At 49.3% G+C, this 24,926-nt stretch overlaps 1 protein-coding gene and 1 long non-coding RNA gene across 2 annotated transcripts in view; one reads left to right on the plus strand and one right to left on the minus strand.

Moving 5' to 3' along the window:
- The window catches only part of LOC140408954 (uncharacterized), a 34,120-nt gene extending 26,295 nt beyond the window's left edge, over positions 1-7,825 (plus strand). The window contains exon 3 of the long non-coding RNA XR_011940245.1: positions 7,438-7,825. This is a non-coding gene — a long non-coding RNA (uncharacterized lncRNA). The remainder of the gene's footprint in view (positions 1-7,437) is intronic.
- The window catches only part of LOC140408952 (uncharacterized), a 241,605-nt gene that overhangs the window by 214,377 nt on the left and 2,302 nt on the right, over positions 1-24,926 (minus strand). The window contains exons 2-4 of the mRNA XM_072496904.1: positions 22,594-22,694; positions 11,021-11,180; positions 10,257-10,363 (exon numbers count right to left, since the gene is read on the minus strand). Of these exons, the coding sequence (XP_072353005.1) occupies positions 10,257-10,363; positions 11,021-11,180; positions 22,594-22,663 (337 nt within the window). The 5' untranslated portion in view covers positions 22,664-22,694. The remainder of the gene's footprint in view (positions 1-10,256; positions 10,364-11,020; positions 11,181-22,593; positions 22,695-24,926) is intronic.

Consider the following 24,926-nt stretch of genomic DNA (forward strand, 5'->3'; position numbering starts at 1 on the left):
GATTTTGGGACTCTCAGTGGCGACATGTAGGTGGAAGTCGCACATTAGCTGGCTCCTGTTAGTATCTCTGGTTCTTGGACGTTTAGGGGAACCCTAGTCCTAGGGGTAAATTTTGGATGAGCTGGTGTAGGAAGCCATGAGGAGGTTGGGGAATGTCGAAGTCACTGAAGAGAGGTCCTGGATAGAAGGGGTATTTAAAAATCGGCTAGCGATTGCTGCTGTGAGTCCCGCATGAAGAAAAATGGCGGGGACTGGGTCGCCGGGTGGGGCCGCTACGCTCACGGTTGAAACTCTGACCGAGTTGGTGTCGGTCGAGTTTGAGAGGCCGCTGGCCAAACATTTGGAAGTGCTTCAGAGGGAGATGATTGCCTCGCTTAAAGACTGGGTGGAGAAGCCGATAAGCCCGGTAAAGGTGGCAGTGAAGAAAACATTGGTCGAGGTGAGGGAGCAAGGAGAGAAATTGAAGGGGATGGAGGAGGGACTGTCGCAACACAGCGACCAGTTCACCTGAATGGGCCAGGAGCGTTCATTAAGGCTAAAGGCCAGGGACTGAGATGAGAATTGGGATTTGGTCTTGGTTGGTAGAGACAGGGAATGTTTTTCTTATTGAGGGTTGCCTACTTGGCTCGGGGTTTTGTTTCTGTCTCGTAAATGTGGGGATTTATTGTTTTTAGAAAATATTTTGTTGAGGCATTTATAATTTTAACAATTTTCAACATCAAATTTCAACAAAAACACAACAATATAATCAACACCCCCCCCCCCCACCCCCCCCCCCGAGCACAAACCTGGCTTACATAAACAGTACCACCTTCCCCAGCCATCCCTCCATTGGCTCTCCTGCCCTCATCATCTCTCCCATATATCTCCTTTCTCCTCCCCGCTGGCAGCTTAATTTTTCTCTAAGAAGTCGACAAATGGCTGCCGCCTCCGAGCAAACCCCTGCAACGAACCCCTCAAGGTGATTTTAATTTTCTCAAATCTGGGAAACCGCGCCATATCTCTAACCCATACCCCCGACTTCGGGGGTTCCGATTCCCTCCATCCTAGTAAGATCCGTCTCCGGTCCATCAGGGAGGCACAGGCCAGGACATCGGCCGCTCTCACCCCCTGGGCTCCCGGGTCTTCTGTCCCACCAAAGATCGGCGCCTCTGGACTTGGCACCACCCTTATTTGTAAGACCTCTGACCTGACGTCAGCAAATCTCTGACAGAAACCCCTCAGCCTCGGACATGCCCAAAACATATGGACATGTTTCGCAGGACTTCCCGCACAGCGCCCACACTATCCTCCACCTCCTCAAAGAACCTGTTCACCCGGATCAACAGCGGTTCCAACACCCCCGAGAACTTCTTATAAAATTCCACCGGGTACCCGTCCGGTCCCAGGGCCTTACCCGATTACATCGCCGCCAACCCCTCTACTACATCTACAAGCCCAATTGGGGTCCCCAGTCCATCCACCAGCTCCTCATCAACCATCGGGAACTCCCTCCTCATCCCCTCTTGCCCGACTGAGGTTTTTGGCTCGTACAATTTGCTATAAAACTCCCGAGACACCCCATTCACCCCCACCGGGTCCAAGACCATCTTCCCACCTGTGTGCTTCACTTTCCCGATCTCTCCGGCCGCCTCCTGCTTCCTCAACTGGTGTGCTAACATCCTGCTTGCTTTCTCCCCATACTCATATACCGCCGCTCTCACCCTTCTCAATTGCCCTACTGCCTTACCCGTGGATAACAGCCCAAATTCCATTGGCAACCGCTAGCCTTCCTTTAACAGCCCTTCTTCCAGGGTCTGCAGGATTTCTTCCACTAGCCTTTCTATTTCCAGCTGCTCCGTCTTCTCCCTGTGTACCTGATTCAAAATAAACTCTCTCCAGACCACTGCCTTCAGAGCCTTCCAACTCATACCTGCCAACATCTCCCCCGTATCATTAATCTCTACACACTCCCGGATGGCCTTCCTTACCCGTTCACACATCTCTTCCTCCGCTAACAGGCCCACGTCCAGCCTCCACTGCGGGCGCTGAGCCCCCCCTTTGCTCACTCATAAATCCATCCAGTGCGGGGCATATCCTGACACTACTATTGCCGAATACTCGACATCTACCAGCCCTGCCAACAACATCTTATCCAACGCATAGAAATTTATTCGGGAGTACATCTTGTGCACATGGGAGTACAACAAGACTTCTTTCACCCTCGGCCTCCCAAATCTCCATGGATCCACCCCCGCCCCCAATGTGCTAAATGAACTCCCGAAGCTCCTTAGCTGTAGCCGACACCCTCCCCGGCCTGGAGCTCGATCGGTCCAGTCTCGGATCCAGGACCGTATTAAAGTTTCCCCCTGCCACCCATAATCAGCCGATGAGAGTCCAGGTCAGGAATCCACCCCAGTACCTGCCTCATAAATTCAACATCATCCCAGTTCGGGGCATAGATGTTACCCACGTCACCGGCATCCCCTCCATTTTCCCGCTTACCATAACATATCTTCTCCCAGAGTCAGCCACCTCGAACGCCACCTGCTTATTGACCAAAATCGCCTTCCCTTCATTCTAAAGTCCAATCCTGAATGAAATACTTGCCCAAATCATCCCTTCCTCAGCCTAATCTGGTCCCCCACCTTCAGGTGCGTCTCTTGTAGCATGGCCACATCCGCCTTCAATCACTTTTAAGTGTGCGAACACACGGGCCCTCTTGACTGGCCCATTCAATCTTTGCACGTTCCAGATGACCAGCCAGGTCGTGGGGCACCCACCCCAGCCTCTGACCTATGTTCTGCACTGCCCAAGGACTGCCCTTGGTCGTCCACCGTCATCGATCCTCCTCCCCTTACACTTTCAGTCAGCAGTACTTCCCCACCACCACCCCGCCCCAAAATCCCCAGGAAACAACCCCCACCCCCATCCCCCCACTGACCTTCCACTCACCCCCCATTGTGCTTCCGTGAGCTAGCCCGCCCAGCAAGCCTGGCAGGCTCCCCCCATGGCCCTAGCAGCCTACCCCCACTGATTCCCATGCCACCGCTCAGACCATTAGTGCAAACAATCAAAAACAACCCCTCCCCAAGCCCAAACTAAGAGACCATACGTTAACAAAGAACAAAGAGCAAACCTGAAGCCGAAAAAGAAGGAATTGGCCCCAAACACAAGTTAACAGCAGCATCGCAGCATCTCCACCAAAGTTCAAAGTCCATCTTCTCTTGCCAATCCATTGTCTTTAACAAATTCTACTGCCTCCTCCGCCGAACCAAAGTACAATTCCCGGCCTTCATAGGTCACCCACAGACATGGGTACAGTAGCCCAAACATCACCCCCTTCTTGTAGTGGGCTGCCTTGACCTTGTTGTAACTCGGATTTCACTGCCCTCCCAGGTGCAGCGCCTTGTCTGCCTGGCCCACCTCACAATTTTCTCCTTGTCCAGAAACCAGTGCAACCGCACCACCACCGTTCTCGGCGGCTCGTTGCCCTGGGGCTTCCTGTGCGCTCGATCCACCTCCAAAGGCTGTGCAAACGTACCCTCTCCTAGCAGCCTCTCCAGCACCTCCCCACATACACACCAGCATCGGCTCCTTCACTTCCCTCTGGCAAATCCACGATCCTTATGTTCTGCCTGCGTGGCCGGTTCTCCAGGTCTTCAGCCTTCTCCTGGGGCCGCCTCTGCTGGTCCCGCATCAGCCCCATCTCCGCTGGCGAACTGCTCCTCGTGTTCCTCCGCCACCGCCTCCATCTTCTGGGTCGCCTGATCCTGGGCCGCCAGCTTTGTTTCCACGCGGTCGACCACCGCCTTGATCAAATCCACCCCCCCGGGCCATGTCCTCCACACCCTCCTTCCGCTGCTGGGTGAACGTCTCGTTTAAGAATCTCACCAGTTGGTCCGTCGACCATTGTGCCGGCAGGGCCGCTCACTGCCCCTCTGCTATCTCCACGTGCGTCACAGGTGCCACACCAGCTCCAACCAACTGATTCCCTCTTTTTCGGCAACTTCTGGCCCTCAGCTCCATACAGCAAAGGGTCAATCTCTTCCCCTCACTCTCCTGCACCTATATTCTGCCTCATATCCACCTGTTAACCGGGGGAAATGTCCGAAAGAGCCGCCACGAGCGGGAGCCACAAAATGTGCGACTATTCACACCATGGCCGCCACCGGTAGTCAAATGGAGGGGAGTTATTTACGCGTTCTTGTTTTTCCTCATGGGTGTGGCTCCTTTTTGTTTCTTGTTTTAAGGGAGGTGGGTTTTGGGCACATCTGGCCTTGTTATTGAGTAGGGGGATAGAGGAAGGGGGTCTCTGGCAGGGGTCCCCGCACTAGCCAACGTAGGTTGGCGAGTGAACGGGAGTGTGGTGGGGGGAGAGGCCGCATCGTTGGACCATGGTCGAGCAGGTTTTGATGAACCTGGGAGGTGTGAATGGTGGTGCGAGGGGATCGATACTGGGTGAGGTGTTTGTAAGAGGAAGTGGATAGAGGGATTCTGGGAGGGGGAGAGGGGACCGACAGTAAAAAAAGGAGGGTCCAGCAAGACGGACGGGGCCTGGGGTAATGGTGATCCCCCGGTCAGAATGGAGACGCTGAATGTGAGGGGGTTAGGCGGGCCGGTGAAAAGAGTGAAAGTTTTTACTCATTTGAAGAGTTTAAAAGCCAATGTGGTGATATTGCAGAGACTCATCTGAGGGTGAGGGGCCAGATGAGGCTGAGGAAGGGGTGGGTGATGCAGGTGTTTCATTCAGGGTTTGATTGTCGGGCTCAAGGGTTGACGATTTTGGTGAGTAAGTGGGTGAGGGCTTATGAGGGAGATGTGGGGGGGGGGGGGGGGGCCTTGACCCATAGAGACCTTTACTCCCAAGGGACTGGGCGCAATCGTTTTTCTCCCAAGTGCACAAGTTGTTCTCAAGGATTGACTTTTTTGTGGTGGGAAAGGCGCTGTTGGCCAGAGTTAAGCGGGCAGGGTATTCGGCAGTTGTGATCTTGGATCACGCTCCATACTGGATGGACGTGGTGCTGGAGAAGGGGGCAGCCCAGAAACCAGGGCAGAGGATGGATGTGGGGTTATTGGCAGATCAAAGCTTCTGTGATGAGATACGCAAGGTGATTGAAGAGTATGTGGGGTTCAATTGCAGGGGATGGTTTCGCCGTTGGTGGTTTAGAATTCCCTGAAGGCGGTGATGAGGAAGAAGGTGATCACGTTTAAGGACAAGGCGGATAGGGAGGAGAGGGAGGAATACCAACGACTTATAGAAGAGATTTTGGAAATGGATGGGAGGTACACGGGGCCCCCGGGCCTGGGGCTCCTGGCAAAGAGGGAGGAGCTGCAAGTGAGGTTTGACCTATTGTCCATGGGGAAAGCGGTGCATCAATTGAGAAGGGCGAGGGTGGCAGTATATGAGAATGGGGAGAAGGCAGGGCATATGTTGGCAGATCAGCTCCATAGGGAGGGAGATAGTTCGGATGCGGGACAAGACGGGGGAGTTGGTGGTGGCTCTGAAACAGATTAACAAGTTGTTCAAGGAGTTTTATAGGGGCTTACATAAGTTGAAGCCACCAGAGGATGAGTGGGAGGCGAGGGAGTTCCTGAGTGAGTTAGAATGCCCGAGACTGGGTGAGATGGAGAGGACAGGGGTGGAGGAGCCGATGGGGGTGGAGGAGGTGAAAGTGGCAATTGGGAGTATGCAGGCAGGGAAGGTGACAGGGCCAGATGGGGTGTTGGACCGGCCAGAGCTGCAGCCAGGGCAGGGGCAGATGTTTTAGTCTTCACCTCGCTGATGGTTCACAGGCGTGTCTTGTTGGGGTGGAGCTGCCATTTTGTTTGGCAGCTTCTCACTTTAGGTATCTGAAGGTGCAGCGGACCCGGGACTGGGCAAGGCTCCAGAGGTTCAATTTCACTAGCTTGGTGGGGAGTGTGAAGGCAGTCTTGTTCAGGTGGAGCAATCTCCCTCTGTCGTTAGCAGGCTGGGTACAGGCAGCAAAATGAATAGGGGTGGCAGGCTGATCTCCTCGTTTGTATGGGCAAGCAAGATGGCGAGGAAGGTGATACTGCAGAGGGAACGGAAGGCGGGGGGGGGGGGGGCTAGGCCGCCTGAATTTGATGTATTATTATTGGCCGGCGAATGCAGAGAAGGTTCAGGGATGCAAGAGGGAGGTGGGGCGTTGTGGGTGAGGATGGAGGCGGTCTCATGTAGGGGGTCGGTGTTGCGGGCGCTGGCAACAGCGCCGCTCCCGATGGCACTAGGAAAGTATTCGGTGAGTCCAGTGGTGATGGCCACATTGAAGATCTGGAGGCAGTTTCGGGAGCATTTTAGGTTGGGAGCAGGGTCAGGGAATGCCGATTGGGGGGGGGAATCATAGTTTTGAGCCGGGGAGGATGCATGCGAGATTCCGGGATGGGAAGAGAAGAGGATTAAGGAGATGAAGGATCTGTTTCTCGGTGGGCGGTTTGCAAGCTTGGAAGAGCTGAATGAGTTTGGGCTGGCGTGGGGCAAAGGTTTCAAGAGGAAGGCCTTCCCGACTTTCCGGATAGTGCCTGCCTCCTCGCTCTTGGATGCGGTGCTGTCAGTTGGGGGAGGGTTTGGAGATGGGGGGTTGCCTTGGCGATTTACAGGAGGATTTTGGAGGAGGATGGGGCGTCTATGCAGGGGGTTAAGGTGAGGTGGGGGGAAGAGCTGGGGTGGTGCTGGAGGAGGGATTGTGGTGTGAGGTGCTGTGGAGGATAAATACCTCGACTTTGTGTGCGAAGCTGGGACTGATAAAGCTGAAGGTAGTGTACAGGACACACTTTACAAAGTCGAGGATGAGCCAGCTGTCCGTGGGAGTGGAGGATGTCTGCGAGCAATGTGGGTGAACCATGTTCATATGTTTTGGGCCTGCCCGAAGCTGGAAGGGTTTTGGAGAACGGTGTTCAGCAGCATTTTGGGGGTCTTACATATGGATGTGTAGCCCGATCCACTAGAAACCATATCGGGGTGTTGGACCGGCCAGAGCTGCAGCCAGGGCCGGGGCAGATGTTTTAGTCTTCACCCCACTGATGGTTCACAGGCAGGTCTTGTTGGGGTGGAGCTCAGCATCTCCACCCTGTGCCTCGGTGTGGCGGGGGGACCTGTTGGAGTTTTAGGTCCTGGAGAAATTGAAATTTGCTCTACGGGAGGGCGAGTGATGGCTTCTACAATAGTTGCATTTTGGGAACTTTGTTGCCATCGACTGCTGAGGGAATGGAGGGTGGGAGGAGGTAGAGTGGGCTGGGGGGGTTTAATGTGTTGGAGGGTTTTAAATTATAAAAATCCTGAAAATTTGGAATAAAAATACTTTGTTGGTGAGAAAATTCTGTCTCTCACATTATATTCAATTCTGTCTCCCACATTATACGACTGTGGGACATGTTGGTGGGAAATCCTGCTTTTTGCATTATACAACTAATTCTTAACTATGTTGCAAATTGTAGCTAACTTCGCAGCTCGATGTGCTTTCTGTGGCAGCTACTGAAGACAGCCAGGTGCTGACCCAGAGACAATGGACTATTCACAAACTTTGCCCAAGGTCTAAATGCCTTAAGATAACCCTGCTAGCGAATTAGCAACAACTGGAAAATGCTGTAGATTACAAACTAATAACCATTTATGGCATGAACTTAGATAATGGAGGACTAATTAGTTGCATGTAATGAATTGTGACGCGAATAAAAGTGATTGGCTGTATGTAAATGAGTTTATAAACTAATTCCGCCCCTTGAATCTGTATATTAACCTGTGTGAGCCTTAGCTCAAGTGAGAAAAGGTGCTGTCAAAGGCTGCGGAGTCTCAGGCCTTTCCTCACAGAATTCTGAAAGAATAAACTGCTTTTTTTACTTATACTCAGGCCTTCGTGTGAATATTTTCACCTCTAAAATGCTTCAAAAAAACTTAAACAGATTTCAGATGGCTCCAACACTCTCAGCAGAATAGTTACCCAGGAAATGTTTGACAGGTTGAAACCACTTCTAACTCCTGGAGAACCATGGTACTGACCCCGAAACCACACCCCGGTGTCCCATACCACCCACATAAGGCGCACTCACGGTGGCACAGTGGTTAGGACTGCTGACTCACAGTGCCAGGGACCATGGTTCAATTCTGACCTTACATAAGAACATAAGAACTAGGAGCAGGAGTAGGCCATCTGGCCCCTCAAGCCTGCTCCGCCATTCAATGAGATCATGGCTGATCTTTTGTGGACTCAGCTCCACTTTCCGGCCCGAACACCATAACCCTTAATCCCTTTATTCTTCAAAAAACTATCTATCTTTATCTTAAAAACATTTAATGAAGGTGCCTCTACTGCTTCACTGGGCAAGGAATTCCATAGATTCACAACCCTTTGGGTGAAGATGTTCCTCCCAAACTCAGTCCTAAATCTACTTCCTCTTATTTTGAGGCTATGCTCCCTAGTTCTGCTTTCACCTGCCAGTGGAAACAACCTGCCCGCATCTATCCTATCTATTCCCTTCATAATTTTATATGTTTCTATAAGATCCCTCCTCATCCTTCTAAATTCCAACGAGTACAGTCCAAGTCTACTCAACCTCTCCTCGTAATCCAACCCCTTCAGCTCTGGGATTAACCTAGTGAATCTCCTCTGCACACCCTCCAGTGCCAGTACGTCCTTTCTCAAGTAAGGAGAACAAAACTGAACACAATACTCCAGGTGTGGCCTCACTAACACCTTATACAATTGCAGCATAACCTCCCTAGTCTTAAACTCAATCCCTCTAGCAATGAAGGACAAAATTCAATTTGCCTTCTTAACCTGTAAACCAACTTTTTGCGACTCATGCACTAGCACACCCAGGTCTCTCTGCATAGCAGCATGTTTTAATATTTTATCATTTAAATAATAATCCCTTTTGCTGTTATTCCTGCCAAAATGGATAACCTCACATTTGTCAACATTGTATTCCATCTGCCAGACCCTAGCCCATTCACTTAGCCTATTCAAATCCCTCTGCAGACTTCCAGCATCCTCTGCACTTTTTGCTTTACCACTCATCGTAGTGTCGTCTGCAAACTTGGACACATTGCCCTTGGTCCCCAACTCCAAATCATCTATGTAAATTGTGAACAATTGTGGGCCCAATACTGATCCCTGAGGGACACCACTAACTACTGATTGCCAATCAGAGAAACACCCATTAATCCTGTCTGTGTGGAGTTTGCACTTTCTCCCCATGTCTTGGGTTTCCTCCGGGTGCTCCGGTTTCCTCCCACAGTCCAAAGGTGTGCAGGCTGGGTGGATTGGCCATGCTAAATTGCCCCTTAGTATCCAAAGATCGGTGGGTTACGTTGGATTATGGGGGTATGGCGTGGAATGGGCCGAGAATAGTTACTCTTTCGGAGGGTTGGTGCAGCCACAATGGGCTGAATGGCCTCCTTCTGTACCATAGAATTTCTGTGATTCTAAATTCTATGAACAACCTCACTCACTGGCCATTCCCAAAATACACCTACCTCCCACAAGTATCCCACACACTCACACAACTCCGAACAAACTCCCCACCCTCATCAACCGAATTACCTCCCACACAACCCAACCACACTCCCAAACTCCAACTATACCCCGCCACCCCCTGGCTTCACTGACCAGCCAAATTTGCACTGCCTCATCCCCCAACACCGAATCACACTTAATTTGGGCCACAACATAAAAAGAAACCTTGCAGTTTAACTGGAATCTACTTTCATTTTCCATACATTCATTCTTAATGTTGTTACATGCTTTCCGTATTCCTCCTGCTAGCTATTTCCTTTATTTAATGTTGGTTTATTGCTTTCCCACATGAAACTCAAGTGGAATTTACAGAGACTCTGCTGTTGCTGATTATTTTCTGGTCCCTCCTGTCTGAATATCTTGTTCCTGTGTCCTGGCTGGAATGGTGGTGACCAGCAAAGCTGAAGCCTGAGGCATCCTGCAGGTTGATTAACTTTCCACATCAATTTGAAAAATTATTTCTGTTTCACTCTCCGTAGATGCTGCCTAACCTGCTGAGTATTTCCATCTTATATCAGTTTTCCAGAGGTCGTATACTCTTGCTTTTGAGGTCAGGTGCTTATCTGCCCAGTTTCATCATTCCACCAGAGAATACCCTCTCAAGACTTAATCTTACATATAAATCAAAGGCAAATAGGTTACTGAGTGGTGTTGCAGAACAATTAAATTTGCATAGAAATAATATGGGCATCAAACTTAACCCAAACTCAACTGGTTGGGCATGACATTGTTTGTACTTACATCTTTGTGCCCTGCCTTGTTTCAGGGAATATCCTGAGACAACGTTGTCTAAGTTAGCTTGAACAGTCGGTTCCCCTGAAGTGGACGACTTCAAATAACAATAAAATCTGAAAGATGATGAAAAACAATCAACATGAAGCTTTGCCATGCTAAATCTTCTTCATCCATTTGTTTAGATTCCATGTAGTCAAATCATAGGGTAGAGGTGCGACTTGATCGACTGTTAACTGCAGAATGTCTTACCACTATCAAAATGTGTTTCCGCTGGGTGGAGTAAGAACATTGCAGTGATGAGGTGGATACAATTCTTCATTCATTTTCAACCAAAAACCAGTGTCATAGATAAAGGTTTTGATGCACTGACTGTGCTATCATGATTTGCCCAAGGTTTATCAATGCTGACTTTTGAATTTTGAAGCAACTGCTCTCCAAATATTAATTGTCAATTTTATGTTAAGGTCCAATGGTCTGTTGTTTACATGGACATTTTCACAGAATGCCCAAATTTAATTAGGAAACCACAAACATTCTTCTGGTGCTAAATTAATTCAAAATAAAATGTAGTCCATTGACAAAAAAGTGACTAGCTGAATTTAGCTTTTATACGAACAATCAACTATTGAGGAAATATAAGCATGCTCGGTTAATGGGTCATTGTAGAAGCTTCTCCAATTTCAGTCAGTATCATGCTATATGGAAACGCCTTGCTAGCAACTAAGCTCAAGATAACCACTCTATTCCATTTAAACATCTGAATGAATTACCTTTTGTTGTCAGTCGCCCAATCTCTTGTTAAAAAGGTGAAAAATTGACATTGGCTCTTCTCCGTGCAAACCTTTTGACAGTAGTTGGTGTCTGGAGCAAGGACTAATTCGATGTCATTTCCAGGAAAATCGACATTTGGAATCAGATCACGTACACACCCTGGAATAGAATGTGATTAATTTATTTGTATCAAAATTGCCTGTTTGTCAACAATGTTTATTAAAGGTGCTTGGGCCCCGTTGGTCCCACTTCCCAAGTTTACTCTCCATTGCACGGTCAATACGTCCTTTGCAAGTATTTATGCAGTTCCATTTTGCAAGATATCATGGAATCTGCTTCTACCATTCCTTCTGGCAATGTAATCCAGTTCACAATAACTCACTGCATAATGTTCTTCTTTCTCATGGCTCTTCTGGTTCTTTTGCCATTTACCTTCAATCTAGGTCCTCTAGTTACTGACCCTTCTGTCACTGGAAACAGCTAAACTCCTACATCCTCCGTAACTCCTTCCAGAATATTAACAAATGATAAAACAAAGAAAGAAATATAAGAAACTTGTATTCTTTAGCTCGAAGAATGCTTCAGGAATGTCTTTGCAAATACTGGGCTTCCTCTTCCTTTACCTGGTTTGGCCTACATGTGACGTCAGACCCACAATAATGTGATTGACTCTTAAACGCCCTCTGAAAGGGGAAAGCAAGCCAGTCAATTCTAACAAACCACGCGTAAGGCTTGAAGGACGTAAACTGGCTGGGCCAGCCGGCCTTGGCCTAGGCACCGGAACCGGCAATGAAAAACTTAGCCCTGTCAACTCATAAAGCCCTCCTTATCTTGGGGCTAGTGCCAAAATGCCGAGAGACAATTTAAGTAGCAGCTTGGCATAGTCGTACTCATGGAACCATACCTTGCAGATAATGTCCAGGCATCACCATCCTTGGGTATGTCCTGTCCCACCAGCAGGACAGGCCCAGTAGAAGGGGCAGCACAGTGCTCGACAGTAAGGAGGGATCTCTCTTGGGAGTCCTCAGCATCAACTTCAGACCCCGAGATGTCTCATGGCACCAGGCCAAAAATGGGCAAGGAAACCTCCTACTGATTACCATCTCCCGCCACAATGCCACCTTTCCACATCCACCCACCACCTCAGCTGTGTTCTATACATATGGACAATAAGGGAATAGTGTAGATGGGCTTTAGAGTGGTTTCACAGGTCGGCGCAACATCGAGGGACGAAGGGCCTGTACTCCGCTGTAATGTTCTATGTGCTATGATACATCAGTACTCCTCCATGTTGATTGCCACCTGGAGGAAGCACTAAAGGTGGCAAGGGAGCAGAATATGCTCTAGGTGGGGGACTTTGATGTTCATCACCAAGAGTGGCTCGGTAATACCACCACAGACCGAATTGTCCAGGTCCTCAAGGACATTGCTGCTTGACTGGGTCTGCAGTAGGTGATGAAGGAACCAAAAGAGGGAAAAACACACTGGACCTCATCTTCACCAACCTGCCTGCCGCAGATTGGTAGGAGTGCGCTATAATCAATCTGTTCCAGTAGAGCTACAACTCTGGCATCTACCTGGCAATGTGGAAAACTGCCCAGGAATGTCCTATACACAGAAAGCAGAACAAATCCACAGGGAGAATGTGCAAACTCCACACAGACAGTCATCCGAGGTCAAAGTCGAACCCAGGTCCCTGGCGCAGTGAGGCAGCAATCCCACTGTGCCACCATGCCGCCCATTAAATAAGATTGCAACACCTATTGATTTGGAATTGAATTAAATGTTTGTTCCACTCACCCCATTCTCAACCTCACATGCGTCTTTCACCTGCAGGTGTGTCTCCTGAAGAAACACTACCTCCAGCTTAAAACTTTTCAAATGCGCAAACACCCTGGATCGCTTCACCGGCCCATTCAACCCCCGCACATTCCAAGGCACTATCCTTACTGGAGGGTGACTCCCGCAATTTGAACCGCCATCCCAATTCATTACAAAACTATCTCTGCCCCTATTTTCTTTTCTTGTCCAATCCCAACCCAAAATGGCCGCTCCCTCCCCTCTGCCCTGCCTTCGCCCAATAGATTGCCCGCAGCACTTGCGACACCTGCACCGTCCCCTCTCTCGAATTCCAAATGAAAAAAATATACAGTGATATGACAACTTCAGACCAGTTTAAAGGTTTGTTCAGGTCTTACTCTGCTGGCTGCAAAATTATAGGACAATGACAAACTCTATAATGCAATCTGCAACACATCAACAGCATAAATGCTTTGTCAGATATTCTACCCTATCAACCTACTTGAAATTTAACAACTGGTGCCCATACTTTCAGTTCAAGTAGTCAGATTATGGCTTTGTTCTTGGCCTCAAGCTGTCTCTTGTACCAACCCTGTGGTGTTGGGTGCTCTGAGGTACAGACAAACCAACACGGTTGCGATTGGTACAACGCAGTTTTATTCCAACTAGTTATTTACACATCTGACTTGGTACTCAGCACGTGGTGACTGTGTGAGTGTCTTGTTAATGAGGTCCTGGCCTTGTCCTGTCTCCAGATGGACTGGCCAGCAGGTGTCGTGTTTCTTGTCTTATACTGTGTCTGCTCTTGTCTGTGATTGGCTGTCGTGTTATGTGTGCTGATTGGTCTGTTGGTCTGTCTATCATGATGTGTGTGTTGTGATGTGTGTTTGAATATCATGACAGACCCAATCCTGGATTTATAAAATGAGTTATATAACTCCGCCACCAGCCTAGGATTATATAAGTTTTTACGTCTGAAGTTTTCCATTTTAAGAGCCAGTGGAACTACAATGGCAACGTCATTCCTGCGACAGGTTCATGACAACTCGAAGTGACGCACAACTCGCGAAAATCCATCCTTCCCTTCGAGATCGTGGGCTCCTCGAAGGACTCTCTGCTAGGCGCACAGGCGTGCAAACTCCTAAACCCCGTTCAACGAGTACACTCTCTCTCTCCAGAGGACACGTCTGCCTTCCAGGATGCGGACTTCAGGGCGCAACTCAATGCCATCATCGACCAGCACCGCGACGTTTTCAAAGGCATGGGCACGCTTCCATACACTTACAAAATCCTGCTCAAACAAGACGCCACGCCTGTGGATCATGCACCTCGCAGAGTCCCAGCACCCCTCAAGGACCGACTCAAGCAGCAGCTGCAGGACCTCCAGGACCAAGGAGTGCTCTCCAGAGTGACGGAACCAACCGACTGGGTCAGTTCCATGGTGTGCGTAAAGAAGCCTTCCGGCGAGCTCCGGATCTGCAATGACCGGATCTGAATCGCAACATAATGAGGGAGCATTACCTATCCCCAAGCGCGAGGAGATCACGTGCGAGATGGCTCAGGCCAACATCTTCACCAAACTTGACGCCTCAAAGGGATTCTGGCAAATTTAACTAGACAGGTCCAGCAGAAAGCTTTGTACCTTTAATACCCTATTTGGCAAATACTGCTACAACAGGATGCCGTTTGGGATTTATCCGCATCAGAAGTATTCCACTGGATCATGGAGCAAATGATGGAGGGCATTGAGGGTGTGCGCGTCTATGTTGACGACATCATCATTTGGTCCACCACCCCGAAGGAGCATATCAGTCACCTCCAGCGCGTTTTCAAACGAATACGGGACCAAGGCCTTCGCCTCAACATAGCCAAATGTTCCTTCGGCCAGACGGAACTCAAGTTCCTAGGGGACCACATCACCCGGTTGGGTGTGCGGCCGGATGCGGACAAGGTGGCAGCCATCACGGCCATGCAGAAGCCAGCGGATAAGAAGGCGGTCCTCCGATTTTTGGGCATGGTCAACTTCCTGGGGAAGTTCATCAACCTCGCCTCCCATACCACAGCTCTCCAGAACCTGGTCAGGAAGACGACAGACTTCCAATGGCTTCCCGCCCACGAGCACGAACGGGAGGAGCTTAAGACCAAGCTTACCACGGCCCCGGTATTGGCATTTTTTGATCCCACGAAGGAAACAAAAATTTCAACGGATGCCAGCCAATCCGGCATTGGGGTGGTTCTCCTGCACCGCGATGAGGCCTCATCATGGGCCCCCGTTGCATATGCGTCACGTGCCATGACCCCCACGGAACAGCGCTACGCGCAGATCGAAAAGGAGTGCCTGGGCCTGTTGACTGGGGTCGACAAATTTCATGATTATGTGTACGGCCCCCCCCAATTCACTGTCGAAACCGACCATCACCCGTTGGTCAACATTATACAAAGAGACCTGAATGATATGACCCTTCGTCTCCAGCGCATTCTGCTTCAACTCCGGCGGTACGATTTCCAGCTCCTATACACCCCGGGCAAGGACCTAATCATAGCCAACGCTCTGTCCAGGGCAGTCAACACCCCATGTGACCCAGAGGGTTCGTCTGCCAGGTTGACACCCATGTGGCCTTCACGGCCTCCAATCTGCCGGCCACGGATGAACGCCTTATCCACATTCGCCGTGAGACTGCGGCTGACCCCCTACTACAGCGTGTCATGCACCACATGACGGATGAGTGGCTCAAGGGCCAATGCCTGCAGTTCTACAATATCAGAGACGATCTGGCAGTAGTCGATGGTGTTCTCCTGCAGCTGGACCGCATTGTGATCCCGCACAGCATGCGCCAGCTCGTTTTGGAACAGCTACACGAGGGCCATCTTGGCGTGGAGAAGTGCCGACGGAGGGCCCGAGAGGCAGTGTACTGGCCCGGCATCAATGAGGACATCGCCAACACAGTGCTCAACTGCCACACCTGTCAGCGGTTCCTGCCGGCCCAACCACGTGAGACCTTACAGCCCCATGAGTTGGTCACATCCCCTTGGTCTAAGGTAGGCGTTGACCTGTTCCATGTGCTCGGCAGGGACTATGTTCTGATTGTAGACTATTTTTCGAACTACCCGGAGGTCGTACGCCTGCACAACATCACATCATCGGCGGTCATCCGTGCCTGCAAGGAGACCTTTGTTCGTCACGGCATCCCACTCACTGTGATGTCGGACAATGGCCCCTGCTTCGCGAGCCAGGAATGGTCCAACTTTGCCAGGAGGTACAACTTTGTGCATGTGACATCCAGTCCCCTGCACCCCCAATCCAATGGCAAAGCGGAAAAGGGCATCCACATAGTCAAACGGCTCCTCTGCAAGGCTGCCGATGCAGGATCCGACTTCTACCTCGCCTTGCTGGCCTATCGTTGGGCCCCACTGTCCACGGGCCTATCGCAGGCCCAGCTGCTCATGGGTCGCACTCTCAGGACCACGGTGACGTCCATTCACATCCCAGACCTCGACCACGTTCCGGTCCTTCAGCGGATGCAACAGTCTCGTGCACAACACAAGGCGGCGCATGACGCTCGGGCGACTGATCTCCCTGCTCTGGTGCCGGATGACAACGTCCGCATCCATCTTTCGGAGGGTGGCTGGTCTGCAACTGCTGTGGTTCTTCGGCAGGTGTCTCTCCGCTCGTTCCTGGTTCATCTGCCAGATGGTTCCATTCGCCACCGCAATCGGCGTGCCCCTAGTCTCGTTCCACGCTCGCTACGTGATCCTCCACCGGTGCCACGCCCTCCTGCTGTCCCCAACCTGGACTATGTGGAGATTCTGAATACTCTGCATCCTCCTCACTCTGCCGTGGCCCAGCCCGTTCCTCAGCCGGTGGCTCCTGACCCACCCTTGAGGGGGTCAACCAGAATTCGTCGCCCACCTCAGAGACTTGACTTATGAGTTTTACGATGTTGGACTCTTTGATCTGTTCTGTTATCCTGTTTCATCGTTCCAGTAGTTTGTATATAATGTTCATTTCGTTGTTGGTGTGACACCCTATTTCTCTGCACCAGGCACCTTCCCGTGTAAATAGATTAGCCTCATGTACATAGTCATGTAAATAACACGCACACACATTGTCAGGTACATTCACTACATGATATTTATTGTCACGCAGGCACATGTTCTTTATATAAAAGGGGGGATTTCATAATATACACCAGTATATTATGGTGCAGACACACACTCGCACACTGATGGACAAGCAGTGGGACCAATCAGCATACAGAACACCGCAGCCAATCACCAGTGAGAGCACACGCACTATAAAGACAGGGGACAGGAGAGTTCCCGCTCATTCTAGTAGCAGCCAGCTCGGAGCACAGAGCTCACAGCCTGCAACACAGACATTCACCATGTGCTGAATGCATCACCTGGTTAGGACTAGGCAAGGGTCAACAGTTAAAGCTGGTATTGCATTTACCCACAGTTCAAGTCTGTTAATATAGTTAACCATATAATAAAATAGAGTTGCACCACTTCCAGTGTTGGTGACCTGTTTGTGATCCAGAACACCCAACACATCAGGTTTGAAGCAAACAGATGCTGTGGAAAGTTACAGAGAAGGAGTCTACTGATACTGGAGCCTGTCCAAACCAGAAATTTCCGTGTCCAACTGTTCAAGAGCCTGCAAATCAAGAAATGGTTTCTGCAGTCACCAATGATCCACCAATTGCCACAAATACAAACCTTTGCATGGCCTTTGCCTGCACAGAATATGCAATAACCATCGGCAAAATGTTTTTTTAAAAATCACAGAAATATAGGACTAGATTATATGCCTCCCACTGGCTGGTTTGAAGGAGGTGGGGTATGTAAAATCCAGTGGAAAGCATGGTCGTCATCTACCCATCCACCTCTGCAAATGATCCCCCACCCCCCATCCCAGCATCGTGCAGCCTTCCCACCAGTGAGCCAAATGAGGCCCAATTAAAGGCCTCATCCAAACATTGCCGGGATGTAAGCAGTTTCGGAGAGACCAATACTGAACTGCCTTTTGAACTGCAATACTCCATGTGGTGCAAGTCCACCCACATTGCTGTTCGGAAGGAAGTTGAAGGGATATGACCCAGCAACAGTGAAGGATCAGTAATAATAAATCAGAATGGTATGTGACTTGTATATGGTGGTGTTCTGCTACCCTTACCCTTCTAGGTAGTGAGGTCATGGGTTTGGAAAGTGCTGTCGAAGGAGCCTTGATGAGTTGCTGCAGTGTGTCTTCTAAATGGTGCACACTGCTGCCAGTGTGGGCCACTGGTGGAAAGGCTAAATGTTGAAGTTGCTGAAAGAGTGGTCAATCAAATGGACTACTTTGTCTTGGATGGTGTCAAGCATCTTCAGTGTTGTTGGAACTACACTCATCCAGGCAAGTGGAGACTATTCCATCACACTCCTGATTTATGCCTTGTAGATGGTAGACAGACTTTGGGAAGTTGGGAGGCGAGATACTCCCTACAGGATTCCCAGTTCTGACCTGCTCTGGTAGCCATAGCTTTATATGGCTACATCCAGTTCAGTTTCTGGTCAATGATAGCCCCCAGAATGTTGATTGTGAGGGGTTCAATGATGGTAAAGCCATTGATTGTCAAGGGAAGCTAGTTTTATGTCCTCTCACTGGAGATGGTCATTTTCTGACTTGTGTGATGCAAATGTAACTTGTCATATTGTCCAGGTCATGCTGCATATGGACACAGCCCACTTTAGTATTTGAGGAGTTGTAAATGCTCCTGAAAATCATGCAATCATCAGCAAACATCCCCACTTCTAAACTTCTGATGAAGGAAAAGGGAGGCAGTGGCATAATGGTATTGTCGCTGGATTAGTAATCCATACACCCAGGGTAACACTCTGGGGACCCTTGTCGAATCCCACCACGGCAGATGATAAAATTTGAATTCAATTAAAAAATCTAGAATTAAAAGTCTAATCATGACCATGAAATGCACTTTAAGGAAGGAAATCTGCTGCCCCTACATGGCTGGGCCTACATGTGACTCCAGATCCACAGCAATGTAGTTGTCTCTTAAGATGCCTCTCAGTTCGAGGGCAATTAGGAACAGGGAACGCATGCTACAATGCTGGCCTTGCCTGTGACACCCACATCTCATGAAAAAAAAACAGTGGAAGAATGACACCCTGAGGAACTCCTACATCAATGTCGGAGATGCTGTCCAGCCACAACCAACTTCTTTGTGGTAGGAATGACTCCAATTGATGGAGAGCTTTCCTTCTGATGCTGCACTTGGTCAAATGCACTTGAGTGATGTCAAGTCACTCTCACTTCACCTCTTGAGTTCAGCTCTTTTATCCTTGTTTAGATCAAGGCTGTAATGAGATCCAAAGCTGAGTGGTCCCTGGTGGAACCCAAACTGAGCATCAGTGAGCAGGTGAAACCAAAAGAGCTTTAACAAAGGATCACCTGTACTCGAAATGTTAGCTCTTTTCTACCCCTACAGATGCTTCCAGACCTGCTGAGATTTTCCAGCATTTTCTCTTTTGGTTTCAGATTCCAGCATCTGCAGTAATTTGCTTTTACCCAGTGTTTAACCCACTGCCACTTCTCTTCCAGGAATGCCTACCCTGAAGAAGTACTGCTCTTCTCTCCGACAGGATTTCCATATGTCCTTCTCATGCTATCCACCTTCACTGCTTTCCATTTCTCTCTTAGTGTTGGACAAGGTATTTACCAAGACTTGCCTCCACAGCCATATTTCCTTCCTCAGTGGCTGTCTTCGTCTCCGACTTACCCCACGGGGATTTCAACTTAAATTCCACCTTGCATGTAACCTCCAGGATAAGCAACATTCTTCCAATTTCTGCTCTCGCCGCATCCTGAAAGCCACACTCAGTGACATGTGCCGCCACATGAAGACACTCAACATCTCTCGCCAGCAGCACCATCTTACTCTCTCTCAAAGCTGTCCCTGTCCCCAGTGTCATTTTATCCTTCGCATCATTCGATGCCTTAATAAGAAACTTTTCCTATTTCTTGCAGGTGTTACGGAATGCAAGCTTCAACAACTTATAACACTTCTGCCCTCCCTAGGCCCCCACCAGCTCCCCATTTCTTCTAGTACCAGCCCTTGCCGCGTGTTCACCATACCCTCCGACCTTCCCCTCTCTGAGGCTGAGCATGCTGTCCTCAGCAAAGGACTCAGCTTTGTACCCTTATGTCCCCCACCTCAATGAATTCCGCGCTCGGTATGATGTTGAACTCCTCTTTTGTCACCTTCGTCTCCGTGCCCACTTCTGTGGGCAAGTGCCCTCCCCCCATTCCACAGATTGTTTCAACTGCCTTCAACATTCTGCCTCCAATTGGAAACCCACGCCGGGACAATTACCTGCCTTCGATCTTTTCATTGAGAATTGTCGATGGGACATTGGCCATCTTAATTTTTCTGCCCCCCTCACCCATTCCAACCTCTCTCCTTAAGAACTTTCCGCTCTTTACTCAATCAGGTCCAACCCCAACTTTGTCATCAAACCTGCCGACAAAGGGGGTACTGTTGTCGTCTGGCGTACTGACCTCTACCTCACAGAGGCTGAGCGCCAACTCTCAGATACTTCCTCCTACCTCCCCCTGGACCATGACCAGACCACTGAACATCAAGCCATTATCTCCAACACTGTTAGCGACCTCATTTCCTCCGGATGCCTTCCCCCTACAGCTTCCAACCTCATAGTCTCCTAACCCCGAACTGCCCGATGAGCTTTGACAAAGGGTCATCTGGACTCGAAATGTTAGCTCTTTTCTTTCCCTACAGATGCTGCCAGACCTGCTGAGATTTTCCAGTATTTTCTCTTTTGGTTTCAGATTCCAGCATCCGCAGTAATTTGCTTTTATCAGTGAGCAGGTTATTGCTGTGTGATGTCGCTTGGTGGCATTCTTAACAACTCTTTTCATCACTTTGCTGATAATCGAATGTAGACTGATGGGATGGCAATTGAGCAGGTTAGATTTGCCCTGGTTCTTGTGGACAAGTGTTTAACATGTTTGATTTTATTAAATTATTATGGGGGTTAATAACCAGATAGTCTCTAGAAGAGCCAAGAATTCTTTGAAGAGATGGTCCTCCCAGCAACAGTGTCAATTATGAATGCTTCAACAGAGTTAATCATTTTATATAAGAGTCTGGGCTCTCATGCAAGTTTAATTTTACTTTGTTGACAAAACTGAGGAAATGGGAAGACTTTGCTTGAATGACAGCTTTATGGTGGTATAGTAACTATTTTTCCGTGATTATTTTGCCAATAGCTCAATATTGACTTTCACAAGATAAAGATCTGTCAAGTGCTTATATTTTCTGTAATTTACACTTTTATAGGGTTGTAGTAACAGAGTATTTAAAAAAGTTATGAATGGGTGGCTTTTTAAGCAGTTCTACACATGCCATTGTTACTGTAAGGTTCATCGGTTATGTACAGATTGTACTGGGTGTATGTTCATGGAAGTGCCATGACTTGACAAGGAGGATATGAAGGGCTAAAGGAGATGGGTGGGAGACATGAGTTGGAATGGAGCTGGCATAGGAGTGGATGGGAGTTATTTTTTTTTTAAGGAGTACCCAATTATTTTTTTCCAATTAAGGGAAAATTTAGCGTGGCCAATTCACCTACCCTGCACGTTTTTTTGGGTTGTGGGTGAGACCTTTGCAGACACGGGGAGAATGTGCAAACTCCATATGGACAATGACCCGGGGCTGGGATCGAACCGGCGATCTCAACGCCGTGAGGCAGCAGTACTAACCACTGCTCCATCGTGCCACTGCAGTGGATGGGAGTTTGAGGCCTTGCGAAGGATGAGGGCTCGAAGGCCTATACTAAATATAAATATAAGCAACTTGGACAAAGCTTGGCACTCAGCTTTCCATGCAACCACCTCCAATCGGCTTCCAGGGCTGGTAGACCTGGCTCCATCCATCACCACCGCTATTCCCTCTGTGCCATCCCCGGGAGCCAAAATTGGGTCTAGCTGGGCACTTTTTACCAAGCCGGTTTCTGCTGAGTCAGGAAATCTCCCCACTTGAGCTACCCACCTCAGTCGCAAAAAGCTGTCCCATAAGATGTGATAGATTTAGGACAGAGCAAGAACAAGTGTTTTGTTACTCAGAATGTTTTGATGTACCACCGGAGTTAGTGACTAGAGCAGAATGCATATCAACCTTTAAGATGGGGTTACGTGCCTTGTTGAAAGAAAGCAAAATAAAAGATGCAGGTCAAGGCCAGGCCCATAGGAGTCGAACTGCTGTTCATGTGGAGGATAAGAATCATAATGGATTGATTCTTATTCCCCACATGTAGAATGGCCTACTTCCATGTTGTAATTCTCTATGTAATTCTATGAAATTATAGTAAGAAGTCTTACAACACCAGGTTGAAGTCCAACAGGTTTGTTTCAAACACTAGCTTTCGGAGCTTCGGATTCACCTGAGGAAGGAGCAGTGCTCCGAAAGCTAGTGTTTGAAATAAACCTGTTGGACTTTAACCTGGTGTTGTAAGACTTCTTACTGTGCTCACCCCAGTCCAACGCCGGCATCTCCACATCTATGAAATTATGATCACTAAATATGTGTGTTGTGCACAGAGGCAAACTTCTATGCAAGTTTTGTGGAGACTAAATTTCATGAATAATCTTATCATCTTCTAAAATGATCAATGTTTTAATTAATCAGCACTGCTGTTCAATATATATATATATGTATAATCTTAATGCATAAAATAAAAGCAGGCAGAAGAACCTTACCATCGCTATTTTGTGAAAATAATTCAGGTAAGCAGCTCACAAAGTAAACAAAATGTAAAAGTTTCTGCATCCTTTAGTTGCTCAATGTCTTTGTTCAATTACTGTGAAAATAAATATGTTTTTGTTAATTGCAGGATTTATATGAAAAGAGTTAAGATTGTATTACTTATTACCTAAGATCTAAATATACCTCAGTGATATTGTCTTCCAAAATACATTGTCACATTTGAACTTGGGTATTCATTCTGCACAAAGCAGCATGTGGAATTTTTTTTTTTTTAAAAGACAATTTTATTGAGGTACTTTTGGCATATAAAACAGTGACATTGGTTGCCACCTCCGGGCGAACCCTGATAGTGAACCTCTCAAGGCGAACTTAACCTTTTCTAGACCAAGAAAGCTCGCCATGTCCAATAGCTATGCTTTGGTCTTCGGGGGCTTTGAGTCCCTCCATGCCAACAGTATTCGTCGTCGGGCTACCAGGGAAGCAAAGGCCAAGACGTCGGCCTCCTTCCCCTCCTGGACTCCCGGGTCCTCCGACACCCCAAAGATTGCCACCTCAGGACTCATTACCACCCCAATTTTCAAAACCTGGGACATGATGTCCCCGAATCCCTGCCAGTACCCCCTGAGTTTAGGGCACGACCAGAACATGTGCACGTGATTAACCGGCCCACCGGCGCATCTGGCACACTTGTCTTCCAGCCCGAAGAATTTACTCATCCGGGCCACCGTCATGTGGGCCCGGTGCACAACCTTAAACTGGATTAGTCTGAGCATGGCACACGGTGCGGTCGTGTTTACTCTGCTCAGAGCTTCTGCCCAAATACCGTTCTCCATCCCCCCCCCCCCCCGAGCTCCTCCCCCCCCCCCCCCCCCCGAGCTCCTCCTCCCCCCCCCCGAGCTCCTCCTCCCACTTAAGCTTCAGGTCCTCAGTCTGTGTATCCTCTTTGTAAATATCTGAGACTCTACCCGCACCTACCTCTCCCCTAGAAACTACCCTGTCCTGCCTCCCCTTTGGCGGGAGGCATGGGAAGGACGGCACCAGCCTGCGCACGAAACCCCGCACCTGTACGTACCTATAGTCATTCCCTCCCGCCAGCCGAAACTTCTCCTCCAACGCCCTCATGCTCGGACAGCTCCCTTCCAGAAACAGATCACCCACCCTCGCAATCCCCACACTCTGCCACAGTCGATATCCGCCGTCCATGTTCCCCAGGGCAAATCGGTGATTGCCGCAGATTGGGGTCCACACCGATGCTCTCACTTCCCCTATATGCCTCCTCCACTGGCCCCAGATCCGCAGAGCCGCCACCACGATAGGGCCGCGCCAGCGGGAGCGGCAGGGGCGCCGTAACCGGGCTGCCAAACTGGTGCCCCTGCACGAAGCGGCCTCCACTCACTCCCAAACCGATCCCGTGCCCACCATCCATTTCCTTATCATCGCTATGTTAGCCACACAGTAGTAATTGCTAAAGTTCGGCAATGCCAGCCCTCCCTCCCCTCTGTTCCTTTCGAGAATCACCTTCCTCACCCGCAGGGACTACCCCGCCCAGACAAATCCCAGAATAATTTTATTCAGCCTCTTAAAGAAGGACCTCGGGATCAAAATGGGGAGGCACTGAAATATGAACAAGAATCTCGGGAGAATCGTCACCTTAACAGTCTGCACCCTCCCCGCTAGTTACAGCGGGAGCGCATCCCAACTCCGCCCCTCTTCCCTCACTCGTTCCACCAGTCAGGACAGGTTGAGCTTATGCAACCTGCCCCAGTCACGTGCCACCTGTATCCCCAAGTATCTAAAGCTTTCTCCTCCCAGCCTGAACGACAACCCCTTCAGCCTACTCTCCTGCCCCCTCGCGTGAATTACGAACAACTCGCTCTTAGCCATGTTCAATTTATATCCTGAAAATCGGCCAAATTCCCTCAGGGTTTCCATGATACTGTCCATCCCCGCCATTGGGTCTGACACGTATAACAGCAGGTCATCCGCGTATAACGAGACTTTATGTTCCACTCCTCCCCAGACCAGCCCTTTCCAGTCCCTTGAAGCTCTCAGAGAAATTGCCAGCGGCTCCATGGCCAGCACGAACAGCAGTGGGGAGAGAGGGCAACCCTGTCTTGTCCCGCGGTACAGTCTGAAGTAGTCTGATGTCATCCTGTTCGTCCTTACACTAGCCTCTGGGGCCTGATATAACAGCCTAACCCAGTCAATGAAGCCCTCCCCGAACCCAAACCTTCCCAGCACCTCCCACAGGTAGTCCCGTTCGAAAGCCTTTTCCGCATCCATAGCTACCACTATCTCTGCCTCCCTGCTCTCCGGGGGCATCATG

The sequence above is a fragment of the Scyliorhinus torazame genome, chromosome 3 (genome assembly GCF_047496885.1).
Source record: "Scyliorhinus torazame isolate Kashiwa2021f chromosome 3, sScyTor2.1, whole genome shotgun sequence".
NCBI classification, from domain to species: Eukaryota; Metazoa; Chordata; class Chondrichthyes; order Carcharhiniformes; family Scyliorhinidae; genus Scyliorhinus; species Scyliorhinus torazame.